Source organism: Phyllobates terribilis, unplaced genomic scaffold, assembly GCF_046119375.1.
Source record: "Phyllobates terribilis strain yellow unplaced genomic scaffold, ASM4611937v1 Scaffold_7__3_contigs__length_470593459, whole genome shotgun sequence".
Lineage (NCBI taxonomy): Eukaryota > Metazoa > Chordata > Amphibia > Anura > Dendrobatidae > Phyllobates > Phyllobates terribilis.
In genome coordinates this window covers 385,793,866-385,812,522 of record NW_027362767.1, presented here as the reverse complement: position 1 = coordinate 385,812,522, position 18,657 = coordinate 385,793,866, and the positions used below count along the sequence as shown (strand labels likewise).

At 45.0% G+C, this 18,657-nt stretch overlaps 1 protein-coding gene and 1 non-coding gene across 2 annotated transcripts in view; both read right to left on the bottom strand.

The window, feature by feature from the left end:
• The window catches only part of BLVRB (biliverdin reductase B), a 39,614-nt gene that overhangs the window by 1,634 nt on the left and 19,323 nt on the right, over window positions 1-18,657 (bottom strand). Inside the window, exons 2-4 of the mRNA XM_073641483.1 lie at window positions 15,189-15,356; window positions 10,441-10,530; window positions 1,122-1,253 (exon numbers count right to left, since the gene is read on the bottom strand). Of these exons, the coding sequence (XP_073497584.1) occupies window positions 1,122-1,253; window positions 10,441-10,530; window positions 15,189-15,356 (390 nt within the window). The remainder of the gene's footprint in view (window positions 1-1,121; window positions 1,254-10,440; window positions 10,531-15,188; window positions 15,357-18,657) is intronic.
• Window positions 8,485-8,591, bottom strand: LOC141155665 (U6 spliceosomal RNA). The gene has a single exon (XR_012247571.1). It is a non-coding gene; the product is annotated as a U6 spliceosomal RNA (small nuclear RNA).

Below are 18,657 nucleotides of genomic sequence, written 5' to 3'. Positions count from 1 at the left end.
ATATTGAATACAGCTGTCGCTGTCAACTATGGGGGGGACACAGGCTTGATCTTTTATCAGCCTCTGAGTTCCACCCACACACCCTCCCCGTGAGGACCTCACGTGGGTAGGATAGTGGGCTGTCCTCAGCCCTTCAGGATTTTATGAAATCTCAACTTATGCAATAACTCCTCACCGGATGATCGCAGAAGTTTGAGATTAACTCAATATTTTCCATCGGGATTTTAACTTTACTTAGATAGTAAACATGGCATAGCTGTTGTCAGTTATATGGTCACTGTGGTTTGTGGCTCATTGGCAAGGGTTACAGTTATGAAAAATTATTTGTCTTCTTCCCTGTTAGCCCTACCGCTAAAAATATGTCTCATCACAATTGGATTTATACAAATTTCGAAATTCAACATTTCCTTTCACAGACATTAAGTCTGTTGTAGGTGCAACACTTCTCTTTCAGGGACAAAGGTGTCTAGTGTAAATGTAAATTATTTCCCTTAAAAGGACAATGTATTTCCTGGAACAAAAGGTTTCTTCCACTGCCCTGCTTATGTATAAACACATGTATCCTTTTGTTGTCCAACTTTTTGAAGAGTTTTCCTGTCTATTTTAAATCTTTGTTTTTCTCACAAAAAGACATCTTCTTTCAGTCATCTGGGCATCAAAAGGACTTCATGCATTTTAACAAAGATAGTTCACATCTCTTTGTCTATTGTACAATCCTACATCTAAGACCACGGCCCCACTATACAGTATTCGGTCCGTATTTTTTCTCAGGAGTGGGAGATAAATGCAGAATTGGTGACTTGTTTCTATTATACTTTTTCTCTGATGGTTCCTCCCCTGCTTTTGGCTCCCACTCCTGAGAAAAAATACTGACCGAATACTGATAGTGGAGTCGTGGACTAAGAGGGTCAGCTCCTTGTCTTACTGGAAATCTGTGTGATAAGAAAAAGGAGGGAGGGGGTGGTGAGTAACTTCAGAGATTTTTAATATTTTCTATGACACCTATTTTCTATGACTGCTATAATGACCAAAACCTGATCCCCAGCCTCCGTATAAGAAAAACTTGTACATAAAACTGTGGTATCCATGACCTTTCTGACAACCACAATGGTCTTGCTTACCTGCAATGTGTGGAGGAAGCACAGCCACGTAGTCCAGACCCGAGCCTTGAAGGATCTTTTGCATCCGGATGTGATCCTCAGTCACTGGCAATAAGGCAGGTGGTACTTTGGCGATATCCCACTGCAGGAAAGCTTCATAAGAAATACATTAATTACCATGGGATTTAAGGCATCATTAATGTATATATATTAAAGGGGTTCTCCAGTATTAGAAACACATCTAAGTCTTCTAAAAACTGCACAGCATATACTGTACTACACAGATATCCTATCTATTGTATTCAGTGTAAGGCCAGTTATAGTATTATAGGTACAACACCGCATCTAATGACCTAATCTGACAGCTATATAGAGATTTTGGGTCATCAGACCCGCCGCCTGTAATGTGGATACCCCAAATAATACAAATGAATATACCAAATAACTTTATTCATCCAAATTAAATATATTGACGATCTAGACAAAAAACAAACAAACAAACACTTTTAACCCTTCCTGACTGGGCAATTTTTTTTTCTTATTTGTTTGTTTTATCTTTCCCTTTGTGCAAGAGCCATAACTTTTTTTTTTTTTTTTTTTTTTTTATCTGGCTACATAGCAATATGGGTCTTGTTTTTTGTGGGATGAGTTGGTGTTTTGAATGACACCATTCATTTTACCATACAATATACAGTACAGACCAAAAGTTTGGACACCTTCTCATTTAAAGATTTTTCTGTATTTTCATGACTATGAAAATTGTACATTCACACTGAAGGCATCAAAACTATGAATTAACACATGTGGAATTATATACTTAACAAAAAAGTGTGAAACAGCTGAAAATATGTCTTATATTCTAGGTTCTTCAAAGTAGCCACCTTTTGCTTTGATGACTGCTTTGCACACTCTTGGCATTCCCTTGATGAGCTTCAAGAGGTAGTCACCGGGAATGGTTTTCACTTCACAGGTGTGCCCTGTCAGGTTTAAGAAGTGGGATTTCTTGCCTTATAAATGGGGTTGGGACCATCAGTTGTGTTGTGCAGAAGTTTGGTGGATACACAGCTGATAGTCCTACTGAATAGACTGTTAGAATTTGTATTATGGCAAGAAAAAAGCAGCTAAGTAAAGAAAAATGAGTGGCCATCATTACTTTAAGAAATGAAGGTCAGTAAGTCCGAAAAATTGAGAAAACTTTGAAAGTGTCCTCAAGTGCAGTTGCAAAAACCATCAAGCGCTACAAAGAAACTGGCTCACATGAGGACCGCCCCAGGAAAGGAAGACCAAGAGTCACCTCTGCTTCTGAGGATAAGTTTATCGGAGTCACCAGCCTCAGAAATCGCAGGTTAACAGCAGCTCAGATTAGAGACCAGGTCAATGCCACACAGAGTTCTAGCAGCAGACACATCTCTACAACAACTGTTAAGAGGAGACTTTGTGCAGCAGGCCTTCATGGTAAAATAGCTGCTAGGAAACCACTGCTAAGGACAGGCAACAAGCAGAAGAGACTTGTTTGGGCTAAAGAACACAAGGAATGGACATTAGACCAGTGGAAATCTTTGCTTTGGTCTGATGAGTCCAAATTTGAGATCTTTGGTTCCAACCACCGTGTCTTTGTGCGACGCAGAAAAGGTGAATGGATGGACTCTACATGCCTGGTTCCCACCGTGAAGCATGGAGGAGGAGGTGTGATGGTGTGGGGGTGCTTTGCTGGTGACCCTGTTGGGGATTTATTCAAAATTGAAGGCATACTGAACCAGCATGGCTACCACAGCATCTTGCAGCGGCATGCTATTCCATCTGGTTTGCGTTTAGTTGGACCATCATTTATTTTTCAACAGGACAATGACCCCAAACACACCTCCAGGCTGTGTAAGGGCTATTTGACCAAGAAGGAGAGTGATGGGGTGCTACGGCAGGTTACCTGGCCTCCACAGTCACCAGACCTGAACCCAATCTAGATGGTTTGGGGTGAGCTGGACCGCAGAGTGAAGGCAAAATGGCCAACAAGTGCTAAGCATCTCTGGGAACTCCTTCAAGATTGTTGGAAGACCATTTCCGGTGACTACCTCTTGAAGCTCATCAAGAGAATGCCAAGAGTGTGCAAAGCAGTCATCAAAGCAAAAGGTGGCTACTTTGAAGAACCTAGAATATAAGACATATTTTCAGTTGTTTCACACTTTTTTGTTAAGTATATAATTCCACATGTGTTAATTCATAGTTTTGATGCCTTCAGTGTGAATGTACAATTTCCATAGTCATGAAAATACAGAAAAATCTTTAAATGAGGTGTGTCCAAACTTTTGGTCTGTACTGTATATACTGTAAAATGGGAAAAAAATCCAAGTGTGGTAAAATTGTGCAACCCCCCCCAAAAAAAAAACAAAAAAAAAAAAAACCCACCACATAATTCCGTAATTAGTTTTGGGTTTTGTTTCTATGGCGTTCATTGTTAGTTAAAAATAACCTGTCGTCATGATTCCCCAGGTCAGGACGATTAGGCCACGTTCACACGTTCAGTATTTCACATCAGTATTTATAAGCCAAAATCAGGAGAGGAACAATCAGAGGAAAAGTATAATAGAAAGACGTGCACCATTTAAGCATTTTTCACCCACTCCTGGTTTTGGCTGACGAATACTGAACATCTGAACATGGCCCTACAGCGATACCAAACTTACGGTATATCATTTTATTTAAGTGGTGAAAAAAAAAATGTTTTATTTATGTCGCCATGTTCTGAGACATAACATTTTGGGTTAATGGAGCTGTATGAGGGCTTGTTTATTTGCACCCCGAGCTACAATTTTTTTAATGATACCATTTTGCGGTAGATCTCATGTTTTGATTGCCCTTTTTTTGTGGTGTTGCAACGGGGAATATGTGGTGAAGACACTGAGAAAGACGGATTTTGGTAAGACCTTACCTGTAAAATCCTTTTCAGCGAAGGAAGGAAGGGAGACACAGTCATTACTAGTAGGAAGGGAGACACAGTCATTACTAGTGGGTAGGCGGAGCCCACATAGGATAGAACACCTCAGATTAAAAAAGAGTGTTGTCCGGCCCCTCCAGCTTGGGCTCCTCCTACTCCAGCTCTCCAGTCCGTACACAAGCTAAGGAAGAGCAAATATCACCAGCAGAGCAACATAACCCCTTCTGAAGAACTTCAGAGAAAAAACAAGAGACAGGTTATGCATATAACAGAAAAACCACACAGTCCCAGGTACTACTCACTGGACCTGACCACTGCGATGAGCTGGCAATGCTGGAACAGAGCCCTAGCGCGCCGACTTCAGCCCAGATAATCGCTATCAGAGAAGGGTCACGCTGCATCTGAAAACACAACAACACACTTCTGCCATGGGAGGGAGCTGTGTCTCCCTTCCTTCCTTCGCTGAAAAGGATTTTACAGGTAAGGTCTTACCAAAATCCGTCTTTCAGCAGCAGATGGAAGGAAGGGAGACACAGTCATTACTAGTGGGACGTCCCAAAGCAGTCCAAAAATTAAGGGTGGGAAAAAACCAACAGAGGCAGAATCCCAACAACCTAGAAAAATGCGCAACTAGCGCTAAATACAAGTTAACGATAACTTAAACTACAGCCGCCTGCAGGACCCTACGTCCTAAGGTTGCATCAGCGGAAGCACTGACGTCCACCTTATAAAACTTTGTAAAAGTGTGGACGGAGCGCCAGGTAGCCGCCCGGCAGAGTTGAGCTGCCGAGGCCCCTTGATGAAAAGCCCACGATGAACCCACAGCTCTCGTGGAGTGAGCTCGAATCTTAATTGGACAAGATTCGCCCTTGAGTCGGTAAGCCTCTAAAATGGCCGACCGAATCCATCGAGCTATAGTGTCCTTGGAAGCTCGTTGACCACGCCGACGACCTGCTGGAATCACAAACAGAGAGTCCGATTTCCGAAAACCTTGAGTAATAGACAAATAGAACTTCAAAGCCCGCACTAAATCCAATGAGTGCAAGGCCCGTTCCTTCGCATTCCTCGGTTCCGGACAGAGCGAGGGCAACACAATATCCTGGTTAACATGAAATTGTGACACCACCTTAGGTAGAAAGTCGCCCCGTGTGCGAAGCACCACGCGATCCGGGAGAAACTCCAGAAAAGGAGGCGAGCAAGAAAGAGCCGCCAGTTCAGAAACCCTTCTCAAAGAGGTGACTGCCACTAAAAATGCAACCTTCCAGGAAAGCAAAGAAAGGCTAACGGAGTCCATAGGCTCAAAAGGCCCATGTTGAAGAGCCTCCAAGACCAGATTGAGCCGCCAAGGGGACACAAGCGCCTTCCGCGGCGGAAACTGACGGGTTACCCCGCGAAAAAAGGAACGAACGTCCCTACGCGAGGCAATAGCCTTCCGAAACAGCAAGGACAAAGCAGAAACCTGACCCCTCAGAGTGCTAACTGCCAAACCCTTGTCCAGGCCATACTGCAAAAAGGCCAACAAATTGGGAATGGAAAAAATCCTATCCGTTGCAGGACCCCTGGCAGCTCGCAGAGTGGCAATGACTTCGGCTGAAAAACCTTGACGAGTCAAGATTTCGGTCTCAAGAGCCACGCCGTCAAACGCAGAGACTTCAGGTCCGGATGACGAACGGGCCCTTGGGTTAACAGGTCCGGGCGAAGAGGGAGAGGAAGTGGAGGCGCAGCCAGAAGCGACACCAGCGTCGAGAACCACGTCCTCCTTGGCCAGTCTGGGGCTACTAACATAGCCGGGACTCTTTCCAGTCTGATCCGACGCAACAACAGAGGAAGTAAGGATATCGGCGGGAACACATAGATTAGCTCGAATTGGTCCCACGGAGCCACCAGAGCATCCACCGCCACAGCCTTCGGGTCCTTGTACCTGGACATGAACGTCGGTAACTTGGTGTTGAACCTTGATGCCATCAAATCCACTTGAGGAGTTCCCCAACGGGAGCACAGCTGTGCAAAAATTTCTGGGTGAAGACTCCATTCTCCGGGATCCACCTTCTCGCGACTGAGGAAGTCCGCCGTGATATTCTGAACTCCCGGAATGTGAATCGCAGAGATGGCTGGCACCTTGGCCTCGGCCCATACCAGGATCCGAGACACTTCCATCATGAGCCTGGAGCTCCTCGTTCCACCTTGATGGTTGATATATGCGACCGCCGTCGCTTTGTCTGTCTGCACTCGGACTGGCAGACCGTTTAAAGGGACCGTCCAGTGTTGGAGGCAAAGGAAAATCGCCCTCAATTCCAGGATGTTGATCGGCAGGACAGACTCTTCCGACGACCATACTTCCTGAATCCAGAGATCGTTCCAGACACCCCCCCAGCCTGACAGGCTGGCATCGGTGGTTATGACCGACCACCTCGGAAGGAGGAAGGACTTCCCCAGGGATAAAGCTTCCGGACGTAACCACCATTCTAGAGACTCTCGCACCCTGTGGGAGATGATGACACTGCAATCCAGCGAAGCCTGTGATCGATCCCAACGGTTCAGAATGAGCATTTGGAGAGTCCTGGAATGAAATTGGGCAAACGGAAGTGCCTCCATTGACGCCACCATCAAACCCAAAAGGCGCATACACCTTTGAAGGGACATTGCTGTCGAAGACTTCATAACCTGTACATGTCGAAGAAGACTTGCTTGCTTGTCTGGAGGCAGGGACACCACTGCTCGTACCGTGTCAAAATGCATCCCCAAAAACAGGATTGACTGCGACGGTTCCAGAGACGACTTCTTCCAATTGACCAGCCACCCGAAGTCCTCCAGGAGCTGAAGGGATAGATTGCGAGCCGTCATCGCCTCCTCCTTTGAGGACGCCACAATCAAAAGGTCGTCCAGGTAGGGAAGAACCGTAACCCCCTGTCTTCGAAGGATCGCCATGAGAGGTGCCAGAATTTTTGTAAAAACTCTGGGCGCCGAGGCCAACCCGAATGGTAGGGCCACAAACTGGAAATGGTCCTGACCTATGGCAAAACGAAGGAAGCGTTGGTGGGCCCTTCCGACGGGAACATGCAAATAAGCGTCGCGAATGTCGATTGACACCAAAAAGTCGTTCTGCGACAGGGCCGCCACAACCGAGCGAAGCGACTCCATGCGGAATTTCCGGGTGCGGACATGCCGATTCAATCTTTTGAGATCCAGAATGGGGCGAAATTTGTCCTCCTTTTTGGGGACCACAAAGAGGTTTGAATAAAACCCTCTTCCCCGGTCCTCCGGCGGAACCGGTACCACCACACCCTTCTGCAGAAGGGAATCGACCTCCTGCCATAGAGCGGCAACTAGCTTGGGCTCTGACGGAATGCGAGATCGGCAAAACCTGTCCGGGGGTCGAGAAAGAAACTCTATGAAGTAGCCTGCTGACACAACCCGCGTCACCCAGGCGTCCGAAACGCGGGACGCCCAAGTCGATTCGAATTGGAGCAGGCGACCCCCCACTCGAGAGCCCTCGAGTGAAAACCTGGCGTCAGTCCGCCTTAGCGGGCTTTTTGTCAGCTTCCCGCTTGTCTTGACGGAAGCTCTGTTTCCAGGGAGTGCGGGATTTCTGAGAAGCCTTTTTTCCTGAAAAAGAGGGACGACCCGATCCCCAAGAGGGCTGACCGGACCGTCCCCTGGACCGAAAGGGCCGCCGACTACTACCGGCACTAGGCCTGCCCGACGCAGAAGCCACAGTTCTTCGCTGTGGTAAGGCCGCTTCTTTTGCCTTTGCCTTGACAATCAGCTCCGTGAGGACAGATCCAAATAACTGACCACCCTTGTAAGCTAAAGATAGCAAACCTTGCTTGGAAACCGCGTCCCCGGTCCACTGTCTGAGACACAGTGCTCTTCTGACTGTGACCGCCGAGGATTGCGCCCTGGACAGCAGTGACGCGGTATCCAAACCTGCATCACTGCCATATCGGGCCGCATCCTCCAACAACTTGAAAAGCCCATCTACCTCGGATAGCGGGGATCCATCCTGCCACGCCGTCCGTAGACGGTCCAACCAGCTTAGGGAAGCTTTACAAGCACACATGGATCCTAGCACCGCTCTGAATCCATGACCCGCGGCCTCGTAGATGGATTTCGCCGCCATCTCCGTTTTTCTGTCCAGCGGATCCTGCAGACTCTCCTTCCCTTTAACAGGCAGTAATGAGGATTTGCTAAGCTGGGATAAAGGGACATCCACTTCAGGAGAAGGAATCCAATTATCAATCAACTCCGTGGAACACGGATACAGTGCCTCAAAAAACCGTGTCCCCTGAAAACGTTTATCTGGACACAGGCGTTCCTTCTCCACTGCCCCATTAAGCTCATCCAGAGATGGTAATGCCAAGCGCGACCTATGCGACTCCTGAAACATCCGGGCCGACTTACCAGGACGTCTAGTTACCTCCTCCGGAAACTGTAACGCCTCCCTCATGGCTTAAAAATATGGAACGCTTCACGAATTTGCGTGTCATCCTTGCGCAGGGGCCATGCTAATCTTCTCTGTATCGTTCCAATTTTAGTATATGTGCTGCCGAAGCGAGCACCCAATAAAAGCCTCTGCACGGCCCAAAAAAAGAGGCAGAGTGCCCCTGCCGATCCTCCTTATCCGAATCGGACATCTCCCCATCTGAGCTTGAAGGGAAACCCTCCATAACAGAGATCTCCGAGTCGCTGCGCGGGGAGGGCAGTACCGGCCTGTGGCGCTTCCTGCCATGAGAGGATCTAGCTGACACCCAATAACCTAGAAGGTCAGACAGGCCATCAATAGAACGAGTGAGGGCCTCCATTTTGACCACTGCCCCATCACCGAAACCCCCGACCGCTGCGCTTGACGCCGTCGAGGACTCCTGCGTGTCAGACACGCGAGACTGATCCTGTAGCGGACCTGGGAGACTGTCCGCACCTCCTGGACCCTGATCTGACATGCCCTCACACAGTATATGGCAGGTTAAACCTGTCAGTAAGTAGGACAGTGTGGTTTCTTAAAAGAAAGCTGAAGGGTTAAAGCTCTTAAAGAGAGAGCTACCCCAGCTGACCCCCAATTAAGGGATAACCGCCTAATAAGGGGTTAATGTCGCAGACTCCCCACAACCTCTGTGAAATGAAAAGGATGTGCGAGCCCCAGACAAAAAAAGGAACCTCTATATGAGGTAATAGCTGCAGGACAGCACAGTCTGCCACCTTATTGTGCCTCAGAAAGGTGCCCTGCGCTGAGGGGGTGAGGGGTTAAGCTTCTGCCCTGACAGGCAGAAGCGACTCACCCAGCTGGCCGCGGTGCAGTGTTCCTTCGGTCTGTCGGGAGGAGAGGAGAGTGAGGAGCCCGATGGAAGCCGTTCAGTAATGGCCGCCGCGCTGTGAGGAGAGAGAAGCCGGAAGAGGAGGGGCAGGAGAAAGCGCGCGCTCAGAGCGCTTCCTGCCCGCGAAAGACCGGGAAGGCGCGAAGCCACGCCCCCCGCCGGCTTCAAAAAAAGCGCACGCGACTCCTCCGCTCTCCGCTCCTGCCCCGCTTCCATGTCCTGCAGGCATCCACCTGCGGATAAAAAAACACAAGTCACCACCTGAATACATGTAGCAGCGGCTGCCGCAGCAGCCGCTGAAGCACTCAAAACACATTAACATGCTGAGTACTCACCCAGCTGAGCGCCACAGGGACCCCCAGGGATTTGTGGCGCTGTGCCCAAGCTTCCCCCCAGGGCGGAGAACGCAGTGACCCCAGATGCGCGGTTTGCGTCCCCGCCAGGGAAGCATCCCTCATCCCCCGGGGCCGGCAGGGTTCTGCAGGGACCTCTCTCAAAGGGTAATGCAGATCCGCCAAGGGAGGGGTGGGGGTCCAGCAGCGCTGAGACCCCTGAGACCTCCAGACCACGGGGGTCCAAGTCTCTGTCCGATAAAAATAAAAAAATTTTCTGAGGAGCTGCTTCCAGCAGCGACCATCCTCTGTGACCTCAAATTTTAGACTGGAGAGCTGGAGTAGGAGGAGCCCAAGCTGGAGGGGCCGGACAACACTTTTTTAATCTGAGGTGTTCTATCCTATGTGGGCTCCGCCTACCCACTAGTAATGACTGTGTCTCCCTTCCTACTAGTAATGACTGTGTCTCCCTTCCTTCCATCTGCTGCTGAAACATAGCTGTATCAGTGATATTGACGTCCATAGCAACAATAGATAACCAATCAGAACTCAGCTTTCATTTATAAAACTGCATCGGAAAAAAGAAAGCTGCACTGTGATTGGTTACTATAGGCAACAAGGACTGTTTCATGTGCGGATAAACAAGGCCTATAATTAACATTCGCTAAAACACTCGTGTTCCACAGTCCATAAAAATGCCCATAGCCACCTTCAGAATGACACTTTAGTCAATGAAATGGATAAAAAACAAACTTATTACGTACAAGACATGCAGCCCACCACTTTTCGAACGCCATGCGCTTTCATTGCCTCTACAATATTTCGGGTTCCCTCTGACATCATTGTGGTTGGTGCTGTCAGTAAATAAAAGACTTGTTATAACGAGTGTAACTTAAAGATTTATACGAACCAATGCAGTACCTATAACACGGTCCCCCAACCAACCCATCATTTTTAGTATAGGTCTTTACAAAGAAGAAAAAACCTTAGGGGGCCACCAAAGAAAGTCTTCGGTACAGGCGTAACCAGAATGCTATATGCCAGTGGGCATGAATTAAAGAATGTACCACAATTTACGGGATAGAGATATGGCAAACCACACAATATATACATCCCCTATACAGTCATGGCCGAAAGTGTTGGCACCCTTGAAATTGTTCCAGAAAGTGAAGTATTTCTCCCAGAAAATTATTGCAGTTACACATGTTTTGTTATACACATGGTTATTTCCTTTGTGTGTATTGGAACAACAACAACAAAAAAAAAGCTAAAAAAAAAAGCAAATTGGAGATAATTTCACACAAATCACCAAAAATGGGATGGACAAAATTGTTGGCACCCTCAATTCAATATTTGGTTGCACACCCTTTGGAATAAATAACTGCAATCAATCTCTTCCTATGACCATCAACAAACCTCTTACAGCTCTCACCTGGAGTTTCGGACCACTCTTCTTTTGCAAACTGCTCCAGGTCTCTCATATGTGAAGGCGCCTTCTCCCAACAGCAATTTTAAGATCTCTCCACAGGTGTTCAATGGGATTTAGATCCAGACTCATTGCTGGCCACTTCAGAACTCTTCAGCACTTTGTTTGCATCCATTTTTAGGTGCTACTTGAAGTATGTTTGGGATGATTTTCCTGCTTGAAGACCCATGAGCTAAGACGCAAACCCAGCTTTCTGACACTGGACACTACATTGCAACCCAAAATCCTTGTAATCTTCAGATTTCATGATATCTTGCACACAGTCAAGGCACCCAGTGACAGAGGCAGCAAAACAACTCCAAAACGTCTTTAAACCTCCACCATATTTGACTGTAGGTACTGTCTTTTCTTTGTAGGCCTCATTCTGTTTTCCATAAACAGTAGAATAATGTGCTTTACCAAACAACTCTAGCTTGGTCTCATCTGTCCACAAGACGCTTTCCCAGAAGGATTTTGGCCAACTACAGTCTAGCTTTTATGTCTCTGTGTCAGTAGTGGGGTCCTCATGAGTCTCCTGCCATAGCATTTCAGTCAAATATTGACGGATAGTTTGTGCTGACACTGATGCACCCTGAGCCTGCAGGACAGCTTGAATTTCTTTGGAACTTGACTGGGGTTGCTTGTCCACCATCTGGACTAACCTTTCATCATTTTGTTTCTGCCATCCAGGGAGATTAGCTACAGTGCCATGGGTTGTAAACTTCTTGATTATGTTGCGCGTCATGGACAAAGGAACATCAGTATCTCTGGCGATGAACTTGTAACCTTGAGACTGTTGATATTGTTTAACAATTTTGGTTCTCAAGTCCTTAGACAGTTCTCATTTTTCTGTGTGGCACACACAGACACACAATGCAAAAATTGAGCCAACTTCTCCCCTTTTTATCTGGTTTCAGGTGTGATTTTCATATTGCCCACACCTGTTAATTGTTTAAACGAGCATCACATGCTTGAAACAAAGATGTTTTTCCACAATTTTGGAAAGGTGCCAACAATTTTGTCTGGACCATTTTTGGGGTTTTGTGTGAAATGATGTCCAATTTGCCTTTTTTTCTCTGTTATTTCGTGTTGTTCCAATACACACAAAGGAAACAAACATGTGTCTAACAAAACACATGAAACTGCAATTATTTTCTGGGAAAAATACTTCATTTTCTGGTACAATTTCAAGGGTGCCAACAGTTTCGGCCATGACTGTATATGGTTTTTGTTTCATGTATATTTACCTACATTTGCATTTCTGTCTATATTTAATTTTTACGCCTTGTATTAACTTTTATGGGGAGTCTAAAAAAAATATGGCCATTTTTGTAAAATAAATGGCCATGTTAGAATGAATATTATGGCCTAAGCTTCATTAACAATCATTCGCTACAAATATGGGCTTTATATGAACATAAAATGATGAGTTTTCAAGAAAAAGGCACATCAGGAAAAGCTCCTTTTTTGGGGAGTGATTTTTTTTTTTGAGGAGTTTTGCAAAGTCTCCAAAATCCTCCTCAAAAATACTCCCTTGGAGCATGTGCACACAAGGTCTTTTTCAGGCGGATTTTGCCTTGAACCCGCCTGAAAAAGCGATCAATAAATGTTACAAGTAATGAACATAACGCACAGCAATGTCAAAATGACTTGTTCCGTGTTTTTTAACTGCTTCAGGCTTCAAAATCTGAAGCGGCTTAAAGAAGTGACTGCTCCACTCTTCAGGTGGCTTCCTCTTGGAATATGCCACTATTTTGTATAGAATATTTAAAAAAAATTCTGTCAGCAAAGACAACAAGAAAGTAGATGAAGAAGACGCTTCGGCGCGCACTAGTTTCTTCCGTTTGTTAGGTCAGACTCCCCCATACAACTCTATGGATGTGCAGAAAAAAACTAATCCCATAGGGAACATCCGTGGAGCACCTGATTTTTGATGGATACATTGCAATTCTTTAACATAGAAAACTGTAAATGGTCTTGTAAACTATTAAAAACTGCTGATGTAAAAAAAAAAAAACAACCAAAAAACCCAACTTATTGCACATGGCTGACAATGAGAAAAAAAATTTCTGGATGAAACTGATGATTTTTGGCATGCTCTGTATGATGCAATTCAGAGCCGTCTGTTGGGGAACACTGGCCTATAACGTGAAGTGTGCAGATACCATTGCAGAGTTTTTAGAGGAATTTTTGAAAGGAATTGTTTTTGGGAAAGTTTTTTTCTCTCCCTGAAACCGTATTTGCAGCTTTTTTGATTTGACACTGCCTCGAAATAGGCAACATGCGCTTTTTTTCCCACCAAACATTTTTTCAAAGCCACTTCTGAAGAAAAAAACCTCTCATATGAACAGCCAAGTGGATTTGCAATAGTAAAGTATAGGAAGAAATTTCCAATCCTTTTTGAAACGAGTTGTGTTTTTTTCTTCTTTCGAGTAGAGGACTTTGGAGCGAATTTACTTAAAAAAAACCTTCATGTGAACTTTGCCTCTGACTTCTAGAGCAAAACCAACACTGGTCAGTGTCTCCCCCTAGTGGACATAACACAATATGACAAATTAACACCAAATAAGAGCTGTATCCAAAGATTAATCGAGGTGTCCGATAAACCCTTGATTAAAGAAAGATAAGCAAGAAGACAAGTAAAGAGCATCCCAAATAATAACCAAGCAGATGATGAAAACAAAGAAGACACATGAAATGATCTCAGAGTTGGTTCCCATTATGCACCACTAGTAGGCAGTCTGCGCACGACCTTGGGCAGAACGCTGTGACCTTTATACACGTTTTTTTCAATGTCGTCAATGACAAGAACTTTTTTTTTCCCTGTTGAGCCAAGCAGGTCTGGAAGCTTTGAAAATTTCTGCTGGGAGAGCAAATCAATGTGAAAGTCTGAGACATCCTCAAGGAGATTCCAAGGAGTAGAGACATTTCTAAAAACTTCTTTCTGGTTTTTAATATGCACTGGAAATTGGTGAATATAGCACAAAACAAGTATTATCCAGCTGCAGAACACCATAATGTACAATCACTGCCATATCATTAACTTAAAATATCCCATATTCGATATGTAGAATTATTTAGTCGTGGTGCTCCATTTAGCATAAGCTTTCTTAGAAACAATTTGCTAAATTTAAGGACCACAGAGATTGACACTGAACAGCTCCCACACAGATGTCTATGGGAATAGGAGTGTATGCCGGATCAGTGCTCCTCACCAGCTCATCCTGCAGCCCTGTTGGTGGTAATTGTAGGGAGGCTGAGGTACTTCATACTAGAGATCAGATGCCCCAGTTATCTATCCTTTACTTCGAGGCCGGTTCCAGGTTTATGTGGACCCTTGGGAAACATTGTCGCAGTGGACCCCTCTTTGCTGTGGTCTCATCTGACAAGAGAAGCTTCTTCCACATGCTAGCTGTGTCCCTTACATGGCATGTGGAAGAAGGTGTTCTGGTCAGAAGAGACAAAAGTAGAAGTTTTTGGACTAAATGCAAAACGCTATGTGTGACGGAAAACTAACACTGCACATCACCCTTAAAACACCATCCCCACCGTCAAACATGGTGGCAGCATCACACGGTGGGGAGGCTTTTCTTCAGCTAGGACAGGGAAGCTGGTCAGAGTTGATTGGAAGATGGATGCAGTTAAACACAGGGATGGCCTCATTTAGATGTCTGCATTTCAAATTCCCCTATTCAAAAGAATGGGTAGGTGAAAAAAAAATCAGTCCTCTGTTTTCCTCTGCGTATACAAGCAATGTTTATTATGGGAAAATGGGGTTTCCCCCCTACACCTATAAGACACATAATCAACTACATGTGAACATCTCAGTTTCTAGGACATTACTATTTATATAGCGGTATTATGTGGTGCCATATAAAGCAATAAAAAACAGACTAGATAAATATATTGGGCCACTGTCCAAAAGAGAGATTATTTTAAGCAGTTTTTGATGAATCTGCCCAATTCTGTAATAGAACAGAACACCAGATCGTACAATATAGTAGAGTCGAATATATAGGAAATAAGAAGAGAATTTTTGTGCATTACCAAGGTCATTCCTGGTCCCCAGGATAATAATGGCAGCGTCTTGTCCCTCCACAGCCTTCGAGACGTCTGACTTGTTCAGCACATCACCCACAACGACCCTTGGAGACTTCTCGCTAGCAGGGAGGCGATCCAGGGAGTGGTTCCTCACCAGGACAGTCACATTGTACCCTGTAGATAAGAGATTTTTTATAGTGTTAAGCAGATTACATACTTTAATATCTTGCCCGAGAAAACGCCAAAAAGGTCTCAAAAAACTGAACTGATCTGTATAGAGTTCTCCTGCCACCAAAGTTTAGGGGCTGCTCAGATACCGTTGAATCTCCTTGTAGTAGGATTTTGCTATCCCATCTGAAGGCAGCAAAATGTAGGGGCAGAGACCCGATTCCAGAGATGTGTCACTTACTGGGCTGCTTGTTGACATTTTGATAAAATCACTGTTTTCTCTGCTGATCTAGCAGGGCTCTGAATGCTGAGCACTGTAGAACTTCCCCCACATCACTGAATATCAACTTTCTGCCTATGCACAGTGTACACAGAAAGCTGCTAATGCGTGTTGGGGGTGGGGTTATGCAAAGCTCATGAATATGGAGGACTACATGGCAGCAGGTTTACTAGACCTCTAGTGATTATCTGATGAAAGAAAATATATATATATATATATATATATATATATATATATATATATATATATATATATATATATATACACACACACACACACACACACACACACACACACACACACACACACACACACACATATATATATGATTTTTGTGTATTTTCATGACTTTGAAAATTGTACATTCACACTGAAGGCATCAAAACTATGAATTAACACATGTGGAATTATATACTTAACAAAAAAGTGTGAAACAACTGAAAATATGTCTTATATTCTAGGTTCTTCAAAGTAGCCACCTTTTGCTTTGATGACTGCTTTGCACACTCTTGGCATTCTCTTGATGAGCTTCAAGAGGTAGTCACCGGAAATGGTCTTCCAACAATCTTGAAGGAGTTCCCAGAGATGCTTAGCACTTGTTGGCCCTTTTGCCTTCACTCTGAGGTCCAGCTCACCCCAAACCATCTCGATTGGGTTCAGGTCTGGTCTCCTCCATGCTTCACGGTGGGAACCAGGCATGTAGAGTCCATCCGTTCACCTTTTCTGCGTCGCACAAAGACACGGTGGTTGGAACCAACGATCTCAAATTTGGACTCATCAGACCAAAGCACAGATTTCCACTGGTCTAATGTCCATTCCTTGTGTTCTTTAGCCCAAACAAGTCTCTTCTGCTTGTTGCCTGATCTTAGCAGTGGTTTCCTATCAGCTATTTTACCATGAAGGCCTGCTACACAAAGTCTCCTCTTAACAGTTGTTGTAGAGATGTGCCTGCTGCTAGAACTCTGTGTGGCATTGACCTGGTCTCTTATCTGAGCTGCTGTTAACCTGCGATTTCTGAGGCTGGTGACTCGGATAAACTTATCCTCAGAAGCAGAGGTGACTCTTGGTCTTCCTTTCCTGGGGCGGTCCTCATGTGAGCCAGTTTCTTTGTAGCGCTTGATGGTTTTTGCAACTGCACTTGGGGACACTTTCAAAGTTTTCCCAATTTTTCGGACTGACTGACCTTCATTTCTTAAAGTAATGATGGCCACTCGTTTTTCTTTACTTAGAATTTGTATTATGGCAAGAAAAAAGCAGCTAACAGTCTATTCAGTAGGACTATCAGCTGTGTATCCACCTGACTTCTGCACAACACAACTGATGGCCCCAACCCCATTTATAAGGCAAGAAATCCCACTTATTAAACCTGACAGGGCACACCTGTGAAGTGAAAACCATTTCTGGTGACTACCTCTTGAAGCTCATCAAGAGAATGCCAAGAGTGTGCAAAGCAGTCATCAAAGCAAAAGGTGGCTACTTTGAAGAACCTAGAATATAAGACATATTTTCAGTTGTTTCACACTTTTTTGTTAACTATATAATTCCACATGTGTTAATTCATAGTTTTGATGCCTTCAGTGTGAATGTACAATTTTCAAAGTCATGAAAATACAGAAAAATCTTTAAATGAGAAGGTGTGTCCAAACTTTTGGTCTGTAGTGTACAGGAACACTGTCTAATCATTCCGCATCTCTTGGGCAATGGGGTAAAACATTTAAAAACAGTCAGGGAAATGTTTTATCTCACAAAAAGAATAGTCTGTGATCCCATGCTGTAATGTCTGTATACTCTTTTCCTCCCCTGCCCAGGAGATGTGGTATGATCAGACTATGTTCCTGTACGGTCAGACACAGCCATTACACAGTACACAGCAGGGGCACATTTATAAGATTATCTCAGCACAGGAACATTTTATTTAAACACATCCAATTGTGGAAGTTATTATTATTCCAAGATCTATTGATTAAAATGAACTTTTGTTTGTGGAAAAACCCCTTTACATGTCTCTGTCAAATTGATAGCTCCATTTAAAGGGGTTGTCCTGTCCAAACTGATAAGTCTGCAATCACTGTGTGTGACTGCAGACTGATGAATCCCTCCCAAGCGCATGCATCGCGCGCTGCTGGGATTCGCCGGTTTTTGACCCGAACCTGGCCAATGGGCCTCGCTCAATGCAAGTGTATGGGCAGTGAGGCCCGCCCACTGGTGGGGGGTATATATAACTCATACATATCCTGCGGTGTGGGTCTGAAACCGGAGAATCCCCGCAGCACATAGTGCATGCGCTGGGGGGATTCATAAGTCTGGAGTCACACAGAGTGACTGCAAACCTATCGGTTTGGACCTGACAACTCCTTCAATAAAGTTGTTAAATAGCAGCGATCAGAGCCAGCTCCAATTTATGCTGGTACAAGCAGGTGCTGGCTGTATAACACAGCTGGTACCTGCCCTGTGAAGAACGGGCTCAGCTGATGAGCCTGCACCAAGATGTCATAGTGCAACATGGTGCTGGAAGTGGTTCAAGGGTTATCCCAAAAACAACTTTGGATAGGTGATAAATTTATGTTTGTGAGGGGTCGAGATGCTTAGCCTTCACTGATTTCAAGAATGTGGGTCCAACTGATCCCAAGGAATGGTTCGGAAGTGGGCATGTGCAATCAGTACTTAATGATCGACCACCGCTCTATTCACACAGGGCACTTCAGTTCCCCTGTTCTCTGAATCAGTGGAGGTCCCAGTGGTCAGACCTTCAGTGGTCAGGAAGTTATCCCCCATCCTATATTTAGGGGATAATTTCCAAACTTAGTACAACCCCTTTAATATCTATAGGTGTGCTGTCTGATAAGTGTGAAGAGTCATATTCTCTAGCAACATTTTTCCATGGTATTTAATTGTTTGGTCCTGCATCTTTTTGTCTTTTTGTTTTGTTTCTATTATAAAATGTTCAAAGCCTTCTCTTTCACTGGTTTATGGCCTCTGTGTTTATCTTACATAGCATTGCCTGCTCTAGCCCAGTGCTAATTGGCT